This window comes from Hemitrygon akajei, chromosome 11, assembly GCF_048418815.1.
Source record: "Hemitrygon akajei chromosome 11, sHemAka1.3, whole genome shotgun sequence".
NCBI lineage: Eukaryota > Metazoa > Chordata > Chondrichthyes > Myliobatiformes > Dasyatidae > Hemitrygon > Hemitrygon akajei.
This window is the reverse complement of record NC_133134.1, coordinates 5,029,384-5,042,104: the sequence shown is the minus strand read 5'-3', so window position 1 is coordinate 5,042,104 and position 12,721 is coordinate 5,029,384. Positions and strand designations below refer to the sequence as shown.

Sequence of the window (12,721 nt, the reverse complement as noted above, 5' to 3'; positions counted from 1 at the left end):
TGAGTGTCACGGCCTGAAGTTCGATGGTAAATGGATATTGTCCTGAGGTCTCCTTTCAGCCTGCAAAGCTCTAGGGAAAGCAACTCAAGTTTGTCCAACTTTTCTTTATACCTCATACCGTCTCACCTTCTCCACATCCTGCCTAGAATTACACATAAGTGGTGGAAGTAGATACAATAGAAGATGTTAAAAGGCGTTTAGACTGACATGGAGGGGCAAGGGCTGGAGGCATATAGAACACATGCATAGATTAGTTTAAAATGGCATGATGGCCAGTACAGACATGGCGGGCTGAAGGGCCTGTTCCTGCACCACCCTGTTGGATGGTCTAAGGCTTAGGGGTTGTTGTCTCTCAGATCAGAGAGAGCAGTGGCACCACCAGTGGACAGCAGTGAAGGACCAGGTTCTCACCTGTACCATCAGGGAGAATATCTCTCAACTTTGCAGGTCCTTGTTAAACACAAGACATAAGAGCAGAATTGGCCCATCAAGACTGCTCTGTTATTCAATCATGGCTGACTTATCCCTCTCAACCACAGTCTCCTGCCTTCTTCCCATAACCTTTGATGCCCTGAATAATCAAGAACCTATCAACCTCCACTTAAATATATCCAACCACTCGGCCTCCACAGCCGTCCGTAGGAATGAATTACACTGACTCACCACCGTCTGGCCCTCTGAAATTCCTCATTATCTGTTCTAAAGGGATGTTGCCCTATTTTGAGGCTATGCCCTCTGGTTTAGACTCTCTCAACGTCCACTCTATCCAGGCCTTTCAGTATTCGGTCAGTTTGAATGAGTCCCTCACCAGTCTGTGGGACCTGGGGAGATACTGGTGCCATAATAGCAGTACCATCGTCTGTCATCTTCAGCTCCCTCCGGGCATTGCTCTCTTCCGTAGCCTCATGGCGTCTCTGCTTCTTCCCCCTCATCATCCGGAGCTTGGAGATGTTCAGCTTCAGATCCAGGGGCTCGTCCAGAGAATGCATTGTCACAGGAATGGCACATCCAATCAGGAGACTCCGTGGTTGAAGCCAGGCTGGGAAACCTCTACAACAGCTTTATATCCTGAAGAACAGAACAGGAAAAGGATCAGTCAGAGTGTCAGGGTAGAGACTGGAAACACAGAAAGATTCTGCGGATACTGGAAATCTGGGAAAAGGTCACTCAGAGGCCAGAAATAGAGTGATTTTGCAGATACTGGAAATCTGGGAAAGGATCTCTCAAACTGGGGACACAGAGAGATTCTGTGGATACAGGAAATCTGGGAAAAGGTCACTCAAGAGACTGGAAACACAGAGAGATTCTGCAGATACTGGAAATCTGGGAAAGGTCACTCAAGAGACTGGAAACACGGAGAGATTCTGCAGATACTGGAAATCTGGGAAAGGTCACTCAAGAGACTGGAAACACGGAGAGATTCTGCAGATACTGGAAATCTGGGAAAAGGTCACTCAAGAGACTGGAAACGGAGAGATTCTTCAGATACTGGAAATATGGGAAAAGATCTCTCAAACTGGGGACATGGAGAGATTCTGTGGATACAGGAAATCTGGGAAAAGATCACTCAGAGAATGGAAATGAAGGGATTCTGCAGTTACTGGAAACCTGGAGCACACACACATAGTGCAACAGTACTACAGCTTGACCCATTAGAGTTTGGAGTTCATTTCCAGCATCCTCGGTAAATAGGTTTGTATGTGACCATGTGGGATTCCTCCGGCTGCTCCGGTTTCCTCCCACAGTCCAAAGGCGTACTGGTTGGTAGGTTAATTGTCATTGTATATTGCCCACAGCACATCCTCAGACTCTGTTGTTTGTTAACGCAAATTACATTTTTCAGTCTGCTTCAATGTACATGTGACAAAGCTCATGTATTTCTGTGATCAGTAGGATCTGTGTTTAATTTAGTACCCCAACCAAGAGCAGCAGAAACCCTTCCATAGATGGTTTTCCAGTGGTTCTTGTTGTCTGGTCAAACATGAGGTTTATTATGCACAGAGCAAAATCCCAACAAGAAAAGCACTAAATCATAAACCCAAGAGATCCTGCAGATGCTGGAAATCCAGAGCAACACACACGCATGCGCGCACACACACACACTCACACGCGCACACGCACACACACACGCACACACGCACACACACACGCACACACACACACACATGCACACACGCACACACACGCACACATATACACACACATACACCCACGCACGCACATACATACACACACGCACATACACGCACACATATACACACACATACATGCACACACACATACACACATGCACACACATACATGCACACATATACACACACGCACACATATACACACACATACACGCACACATATACACACACACACGCACATACACGCACACATATACACACACATACACGCACACATATACACACACATACACGCACACATATACACACACGCACGCACATACACGCACACACATACACACACACATACGCACACACATATACACACGCACGCACATACACACACACACATATACACACATATACACACACAGACACACACACACACATATACACACACACATATACACACACACGCACATACACACACACATATACACACATATACACACACAGACACACACACACATATACACACATGCACGCACATACACGCACACATACACACACACACAGACACACACACACATATACACACACACATACACACACACACATATACACACACACATACACACACACACATATACACACACACATGCACACACACACTGCTCTCACTAAAACAGGTTGGGTAAGACTAGAACTGAAGGTCATGGGTTAAGGGTGAAAGGTGAAATGCTTCAGAGGAACCAGAGGGAGAACTCCTTCTCTCAGAGGGGGGTGTGAGTGTGGATTGAGCTGCCAGCAGAACTGGTAGATGCAGGTTTGATTTCAACATTGAAAAGAAGTTTGGACAGGTACATGGATGGGAGAGGTATAGAGGGCTGTGGTCCGGGAGCAGGTTAATGGGACTAGGCAGATTAATGGTTCGGCATAGATCAATTAGACCAAAAGGCGTGTTTCTGTGCTGTAGTGTTCTACAACTAACAGATTTTCATGTCATCTAATTTTCATGATTTGTTGGTTCAGATTTGACTAATGAAAAGTATTGGCGAAGCGTGGAGAGAATAGCTCTTCAAAGATAGCTGATAAATTCACCTGAACAGGCAAGAAGTCTCTGAAATAACTTCCCTCCAGGAACCATTCCCCCAACACCAGCATATTCTGCAGCTCCTCACTCTCACCTCCTGTTAGCCACTCAGGGGTTAGATTCCACACTAATCTGCTTCCAGACTGAGTCCACATCTGCCCCAGTGACGCTACACACTGACCTGCACGGTGATCATCTCCACCCAATCCTTTCAACAAGCCACAACCAGGAGCTGAAATTCGCCTCTGATCATGGGCTCTACTCCGGCCTGGTCACACCCTCAGTGGGTTAAATATCACACTAACATTTAGTGGCTCCAGTTCTAGACCTGGAGAGACACCAGATTCTGTTTGTTCGAATACTTCAGCTTTCTCCCTCAGGAAACTTGCTGAGTTTCAGTCAGGACCAGCAGGGTGAGTTGGTGAGACACCCAATATTTCCAATCCCAGATGATCAAGGTCCACACTCCGGGGTAAGGAGTGGAAGGTGTGAGGGAGCTGGATTAACATCAGTGGGGATACAGTCGTGACACAGGTCACTGAGGGACAATGTCAATGACCCCTCTCCCACAACTGTGGGAGGGGAAGGATGATGTGAGACAGCTGGATTAACATCAGTAGACAAAGAAGAGTTACTGAACAATATTGTAGTAGCTAGATAAACAAAGGCAGATACAGGGTGTATAACACAGGTCACTGGGGGAGTTGGGTTACTGTAAAATGTACAAAGGAACTGGATTTTAGACTTTGATAATTTTTGTTTAAAATGCCAGTACAATTCAGAAAAGATTCAAAAAATGTTCTTGGTCTTTGTAAGTCAGATGAGAGTTGTTTTTTCAGCATGTTGTGTGGCTGGGAGAATTTAATGTCAGTTATAAAACAACCCAGATGTGAGGATTTATAAGCCAGGCAGTGTCCAGGGACACCTCGGTGAATCGGGAGAGACTGTACCAAACTCTGTGAGTAATTGTGGAGACTGCCAAACCACCCCCCCCCCCTCCTCCCACCAGGACTGTACATCACCGGAAACCACAACCCCACCCCTCCCTTTCCCAGAGATCGTTCACTTGGCTCAGTCCCCACAGGGGCCCCCTCTCACGCACCAGCCCATCAGCACAGAGTCAGAAACCAATCTCAGGCCCCTCCGCGGTGACCCACAGTGCATTGAGGCATACACTGCGAGATTCCAGAAGGTTCTCTAGGCTTCTCTCTTCATTCAGTCACCAAGAAACAGTTGTGATTTACAGTGAGTAACACCACGAGATCAGAGTGAACTGTATCCCCACTCTAATCACAGTTTTCAAAGTAAATTTATTACTAAAGTATGTATATGTCACTGTATACGACCCTGACAGTCATTATTTAGCGGCATTCACAGTAAATACAGAGAAATACAATAGAATCAATGAAAAACACACAACAAATATGGACAAGCAACCAGAGTGCAAAAGACAACAAACTGTGCAAATACAAAAAGAAAAAAAGAAAAAGAAATAAATAAACAATAAATATTGATAATATGAGTCGCAAAGCCCTTCAGAGTTATGAAGTGAACACTGACGGGGGCTAGCACCTCCCCAGAGACCCCAACCTCCATGAACCAGTTCCTGGCAACAGAACAAAATGCTGAGGGGAAGTTTTCACACACCCTGATAAAAATCACAGCTTAAAACCAAGTGCACTCAGCACAGGGGTGTGGCTACAAGGTCACACTACCGAATCACACAGCATGTCACCCATGTCCACATGTTGGGTCTCAATCCAAAACACAGACTGTCCACCTCCCTCCAGACCTGCTGCACTCCCCTGGCAGTCTGTGTTTCTTTGCTTCTGTTTCCAGCGTCTGCAGTCCATAAGACGTAGAAACAGAGTTAGGCCATTCAGCCCATTGAGTCTGCTCCACCATTCCATCATGGCTGATGTATTATCCCTCTTAACCCCAGTCTTCTGTCTTCTCCCCATAATTAATCAAGAACTTCTCACCCTCCACTTTAAATATACCCAGTGACTTGGCCTCCACAGCCGTCTGTGGCAATGAATTCCACAGATTCTCCACCCTCTGGCTAAAGAAATTCCTCCTCATCTCTGTTCTAAATGGATGTTCCACAGTTCTAAGGCTATACACTCTGGTCCTAGACTCATTCACTATAGGAAACATCCTCTCCACATCCACTCTGTCCAGGTCTTTCACCATTCGATAGGTTTCAATGAGATCCCCCTCATTCTTCTGAAACCCAGTGAGTACAGAGCCGTCAAACATCAGTTTCTTGTGTCTCCATTATTTAAAAATTAGCTTTATTTGTCACATGTACATCAAAACCTATAGTGACACAAGAGATTCAGCAGATGCTGGAAATCCAAAGTAACACCAAGAAAATATTGGAGGAACTCAGTAGGTCAGGCAGCGTCTATGGAGGGGAATAAATAGTTGACGTTTCAAGCCGAGACCTTTATCATACCTCACAGTGAAATGTATCATTTGCATCAATAACCAACACAGTCCGAGGATGTGCTGGGGGCAGTCGGCAAGTGTTGCCATGTTTCCAGTGCCAACACAGCGTGCCCACAACTTATGTGGGAGGAACTGGGAGCACCCAGAGGAAATCCACGAAGTCACGAGGAGAATGTGGCAGAGAGTGGCAGAACGGAACTGTGGGTGCTGATGTTAACGTGATGCGACTGTTCTGTCCTGATTATTCTGAAGGAGGTGGTGAGGGCTGCTGCAGTTGTGTGCTGTCCTCAGAGAGAGCTAGAGTCTGACCCACCATTCGTAGCAGGAGCCAGTACATGTCTGGCAAGTTTGGAGACATTGGGGAAATGGGTAACACTGGAAACCCTCAGCAGGTCAGGCAGCATCTGTGGAAGGAGAAGCTTCATGGTAGTGTAGATTTTAGTGTAATGATTTGCTGTGCCACTGATTGGGGTTCAATTCCCACCGCTGCTCTCTGTAAGGAGTTTGTACATTCTCGCCGTGACCACATGGGTTTCCTCTGGGTGCTCTGGTTTCCTCCCACGGTCCAAAGATGTACCGGATAGGGTTAGTCAGTTGTGGGCTTGCTATGTTGGCGATGGACATTTCAAGTTCAAGTTTATTGTCATTCAACTGTACACATGTATACAGCTAAATGAAACACAGTATATATATCACATAAAGCACAAAATAATATTAACACAATAAAATTAACAGTTAAAAATGTATTCTGTAGATGTACAAATTGATATAACAGTGCACTTGTGGGCTGCTCCCATACATCCTTGGACTGTGTTAGTCATTGACGCAAATGACATTTCACTCTATGTTTCAATATACAGGTGACAGATCAGTTTAAGTTTAAGTCCCTTTCTCGGACTTTTCTCACTTTCCCAGATCAACAACGGCTCTTTGATCTGAAACACAAGGAGTTTCTATTTCTGCCTGACTTGCTGTGTTTCCAGAACATTCTGCCCTTATTCCTAGCTGCCTATCTGAGTTTTGGAAACTCAGATGGGCAGTGTAAAGATGATGTAATGGTATATTTGAGTGTGGGAGTTGGCACATTATTATGGTTTATGGTGAGGCCACATCTGGAGCACCATGTGCAGTTCTGATCACCACACTAATGCAAAAATGGGGTTCTGCTAGAGTTGGTACAGATAAGATTCACAGGGAGGTTGCCAGGACTGTCGAGCTTGAGTTATAAGGAGAGGCTAGAAAGGCATGGAATGTTTTCCCTGGAATGAAGGAGACTGGGAGGTGACTTTATAATTAATCCACAAGGGATGGATATATATACACACAAATACGAGGGGCGATTGATATGTTCGTGGCCTAAGGAAGAATGAGTCAATTTTAGAAAACCTAGGACATTTGTTTTTCAACATAGTCCCATCCTACATTTACACACTTAGTCCAGCGGTCGTAGAGCATACAGATCCCTTCTTTGTAGAAGTCAGCGTCTTGGACCTCCAGAAAGTGGTCAACAGCAGGTTTGATTGATACGTTCGTGGCCTATGGTAGAAGGAGATGAATTATTTACTTCAAACTTTCTGCATAATCACTCAAAGAGTTGAACTGCACATGCATGTAATGAGAGCTGTATAACTCATCTCCTTCAACCTTAGGCCAGAACTTACCAATCACCCCTGCTGTGGACCACTTCTGGAGGTCCAAGACGCTGACTTCTACAAAGAAGGGATCTGTATGCTCCACGACCGCTGGACTAAGAGTGTAAATGTAGGATGGGACTATGTTGAAAAATAAATGTGCTAGGTTTTCTAAAATTGACTCCTTGTACCTTAGGCCACGAACATATCAATCACCCCTCATATGTATAGGGTATCTTACCAGTCTTTGTCCTTGTTCTCACCCTCTATCTGACCTCACAGCTTCTGTCCCTTCACACACCCCGCTTCACATCAATGGAACCTGTGAGCAGGTTTAAACTCCTGGGAATGTGCATCTTGCACAACCCCTCATGGTCCCATAACACATTCTACACAATCAGGAAAGCTCACCAATATCTCTACAGAGAGCATCCACTGCACGGTACAGAAAGCACACTGTGGCGAACAGGAAGTCTCTACAACGGGTAGTCAAAGCTGCCCAATGTATCACCAGCATCAGCCTGCATGCCATCAAGGTACAGAAAAGTTCCCGTAAAATCATGAAGGATCCTACCCACTCTGCCCATGAACTGTTTCTCCCACTCCCATCGGGGGAGGCAACGTAGCATCCACCCAAAAACAGCAGACTCCAAAACAGTTATTTTCCCCTGGCTGATCAACACCTCCACCCACTAACTCCACCACTACTTTATTATTTCCTCTCAGAATCACCTTATGTACAGACACTCCCGTGCCTAGCATCACTTTATGGACATACAATCAATTTATGTATCTAAGCTATCTTATGTATTTATATTTACAGTGGTTTTATTAGTGTGGTCTTTATCTTATTGTGTTTTTTTTGTGCTGCATCGGATCCAGAGTGACAATTATTTCATTCTCCTTTACACTTGTGTACCGGAAATGACATTAAACAATCTTGAATCTTTCTCTAACAATCCATTAACCATCAAGCAGATGACCTCACTTCGACAGATATTCCCTTTGTCCTGTCCATCCCCCTGCCCCTCACCTTCTGTAACTTCAGACCAACTTGTTCCTTGCTTTCTCTTGTTCCCAGTCTTTAACCTGATATGGCGACTCTGTTTTTCTCTCTACAGATGCCACTTGACCTGCTGAGTATTTCTAGCAATTTGTTTCAATTGTGTATTTCCAGTATCTAGAGCGTAGAACATTACAGCACAGGACAGGGCATTCAGCCCACAATGTTGTGCTGACCGTTTAACCTACTCCAATATCAATCTAAACTTCCATCCCACATAGCCCTCCATTTTTCTTTCATTCATGTGCTTATCTATTACAGGTCAGGGCATCAGAGCTCAGAGTTCAATTCTGAAGTCTGTTTGTCCTCCCTGTGGAATGCGTGGGTTTTCTCTGGGTGCTCCAATTTCTTCCCACAGTCCAAAGGCGTATCAGTTATTAGGTTAATTGGTCATTGCAAATTGTCCTGTGAGTAGGCTAAGGTTATATCTGGGCAGTGCATCTCAAACTGTCTTAATAAATAAATAAATCTAAGAGTCTAAATGTCCTTAATGTATCTGATTCTACTACCATCACTGGCAGAGCATTTCACATACCCACCACTCTGTGTAAAAAACCCAAGTCTGATTCCCCCCTATAGTTTTTGCCAATCACCTTAAAATTATGCCCCCTTGCATTAGCCCTGGGAAGAAGTCCCTGGCTGTCCACTCGATCTATGCTTCTTTCAATTGCATACAGGACTCACACAAGCAGCAGCGAGGATCACTCTGAAAGAAGCTAGGCAGGTACTGCTGATGTAGGCACCTTGCCATGTGAGTGCTGGCTGCAATTTATCACAACTGCCAGGACCAGGGAAACCTCCCCCCACCCCCAAAACCAGGTCAGTGAGTCCCAAGTTTCAAAGCCTGTGTGAGTCAGGAATTCAAAGCCACACTGTGATCGCAAAGTGCCAGGGTCTAAACTGAAAACCGAGGAATGAGGTTGACAAGTCTGGGAGTCCAGGCCCCTGGAGGTCAGAGGCCCAATGTCTGAACCTGAGCCAGGGACTGTCCTGAGGTTGGAGGCACTTTGTGTGTGTTTCTGAAATAGGAGCTTCTTTTGCTGTTTCTTCCCCCTTTTTTTCCAGTACTGATGAAGGGTCTCAGTCGACTGCTTATTCATTTCCATAGATGCTGCCTGACCTTCTGAGTTGCTCTAGTATTTTGTGTGGGTGTTGTCTGTGTTGTTCTGCTGAACATGGTGGACATGCTACGTCAGCGCCAGAATGTGGGCTGCCCCCAGCACATCCTTGGGTTGTGTTAGTTGTTAACACAAATGATGTTTGATGTGCGTGTGATAAATAAATGAATGGAAATCATCCATGGAATGCTGTCACTAAATCCCAGCTGGTGGCCGTACCCTGTAGGCCCAGCGTCCCAAACACAAATCTGATCACTTGAATCAAACTTAAAGTGCATTTTGTCTCAGTGAGTGCACTGTGGGATTCAGGCTGATGAAAACACAACGGTGACAGTACACTGCCCACACACACCAGGAGGTGTCAGGGAAGATTAGCATCAAAACATCAAATATGTTGTGAAATGCATTGCTGGTGTCAATGACCCTGTGCTGGGGTCAGCCAGCAAGTGTCACTATGTTTCTGGTGCCAGCACAGCACATCCACAACTTACTAACCCTAACCCGTACATCTTTGGAATGTGGGAGGAAAGCAGAGCACCCAGAGGTTAATACAAATGTTTCAATGTATATGTGATAAATAAAAGACTCAGAATGTGAACCTACACCTGTATTTTACCCTCTTTTTGCATTATTTATCCTTTACATATGCTTACAGTAATTTATAGTAATTTTTATGCATTTAATTGTATTGCTGACACAGGGGAAATGCAAGCAAACTTTTTCCACTGAGTTTGGGTGAGACAACCAGAGGTCATGGGTTAAGGGTGAAAGGTGAAATATTTAAGAAGAGCCAGAGGAGGAACTTCTTCACTCAGAGGGTGGTGAGAGCATGGAATAAGCTGCCAGCACAAGTAGTGCACGCCAGCTCAATTTGAACATTTAAGCAAAGTTTGGATAGGCACATGGATTGTAAGGGTATGGTCCCTCCATGCAGGTCGATGGGAATAGACAGTTTGAATGGTCTCAGTGTGGACTAGATGGGCTGAAGGGCCTGTTTCTGTGTTGTTCCCTTTCTATGTGTCTATCATTCTAAAACAACAAATTTCATGGCATATGTCAATGATAATAGACCAGATTCTGAGCACTAATTGTGTGGTACCTCTTTGCCTGCATACAGTTCTTGGGTCAGAGTCCTGTCTCTCTCGGAAGGTTCACAACCCCAGCCCATAACTGTTGAGCTATTTGGAATGGGCAGCAGTCCGGCATTCCTTCTCTCTCTGTTTCCTTGTGTCACTCGCTGTCTCAGACTGACTGCAGATGGTGTGGAAGATCGGAGTGCTGAGTCGTCTGACTAATGAATGCTCATATTGAAGCGGCTCTTGCAAACACAGCCGGCCTCCTCGCCAGTCAGCTAACACTTCACCTCCCACCAGGCATGGAAACTTCAGTAAACAAACCCAAGCAATCCCACTAAAAGGGTCATGGTGCCTCTGGATTTCAAAGAGACAGAGCAACCGTAGTTCTACAGCAGGGATGTAGCTCCTTCAGCCCAACTTGCCCATGCCATTCGATTTCTGAACACACCATGAACACCACCTCGCTGATAGCTCTCTTTATGCACGGCTTATCTTTTTATATATTTCTTATTGTAACTTACTATTTTTATATACCCCACTGTAGTGCATGGTCGTAATCTCGATTCTGGCATGGTCCCGAAGGACTGGAAGACTGCAAATGTCACCCCAATCTTTAAGAAGGGAGGAAGGCAAAAGAAATGAGATTATAGTTAGCCTAACCTCAGTGGCTGGGAAAGTGTTGCAGTCTATTATGAAGGATGAGTTTTCAGGGGTACTTGGAGACTAATGATGAAGAAAGTCAGTCAGCATGGTTTCTGTAAAGGGAAATCTCGTCTGACAAATCTGTTAGCGAGTTCTTCGAGGAAGTGTGGACAAAGTAGAGGCAGTTAATGTTATTTACTTGGATTTTCAGAAGGCATCTGATAATGAGGCGGCTTAACAAGATAAAGTCCTGAGGCGTTACAGGAAAGATGCTGGTATCCGGGAAGCAGCAAGTGGGAATAAAAAGGGGTTTTTCCTGGTTGGCTGCCACTGACTAGTGGTGTTCCTCAGGGGTCAGTACTTGGACTGCTACTTTTCACATTGTTTGTCAATGATTTGGATAATGGATTGATGGCTTTGTGGCAAAGTTTGTGGATGATACGAAGATAGGTGGAGAGGTAGGTGGTGTTGAGGAAGCAATGCAATTACAGGGGGACTAAGACAAATTGGAAGAATGGGCAAAAAAGTGGCAGATGAAATACAGTGTTGAGAAAATAACCATGATACATTTTGGTAAAAGGAACAATAGTGCAGACTGTTTTCTAATTGGGGAGAAAATGCAAACATCAGAAGTGTCTTCGTGCAAGACTCCCAGAAGGTTAATTCACAGGCTGAGTTTGTGGTGAAGGCAAATGCAATGCTGGCATTTATTTCAAGTGAAATAGAATATAAAAGCAAGGAGATAAGGCTGAGGGTTTATAAGACACTAGTCAGGCTGCACTTGGAGTATTGTCAGCAGTTTTGGCCTCCATATCTTAGAAAGGATGTGTTGTCATTAGACAGAGTTCAGAGGAGGTTCATGAGGATGATTACAGGAATGAAGGGGTTAACATATGAGGAGCGTTTGGCAGCTTTGGGCCTGTACTCACTGGAATTTAGAAGAATACGGTGGGACCTTGTTGAAACCTACCAAATGTTGAAAGATAAGGTGGATATGGAGAGGATGTTTCCTGTGGTAGGCGAGTCTAGAACTAGAACTAGAGGGTAAAGCCTCAAAATTGAAGGGTGACCTTTTAGAACAGAGTTAAGGAGGAATTTTTTTAGCCACAGGTTAATGAATCTGTGGAATGCTCTGCCACAGATTGAGGTGGAGGCCAAATCCGTGGGTATATTTAAAGTGGAAGTTGATCATTTCCTGATTGGCTGGGGCATAAAAGGATATGGCAAGAAGGCAAGTGTGTAGGGTTGAGTGGGATCCAGGATCAGCCATGATGGAATGGCAGAGCAGACTCGGTGGGTCAAATGGCCTAATTCTGCTCCTAAGTCTGATGGTCTTACACTGCCACAAAACAGCTAATTTCACCACATTGGTTAGAGTTAATAAACATATGAGATTCTACAGATGCTGGAATCCAAAGTATCATACACAAAATGCTGAAGGGACAGCAGGTCAGGTAGCATCTCTGGACAGGCTTTTGGGCTGAGACCCTTCATCCATCATAATGAACCTGATAGCCAGGATGTTGGGCTCCCAGG

General features: G+C 45.0%; 1 protein-coding gene across 2 annotated transcripts in view; it reads right to left on the bottom strand.

Annotated features, from left to right (window-relative positions):
* The window catches only part of LOC140735254 (zinc finger protein GLIS2-like), an 80,011-nt gene that overhangs the window by 20,373 nt on the left and 46,917 nt on the right, over positions 1-12,721 (bottom strand). Inside the window, exon 2 of one of the 2 annotated variants that reach the window (XM_073060095.1) lies at positions 809-1,068. In XM_073060095.1, the coding sequence (XP_072916196.1) occupies positions 809-989 (181 nt within the window). In that variant the 5' untranslated portion in view covers positions 990-1,068. The remainder of the gene's footprint in view (positions 1-808; positions 1,069-12,721) is intronic. The other variant, XM_073060096.1, reaches the window with a different exon arrangement.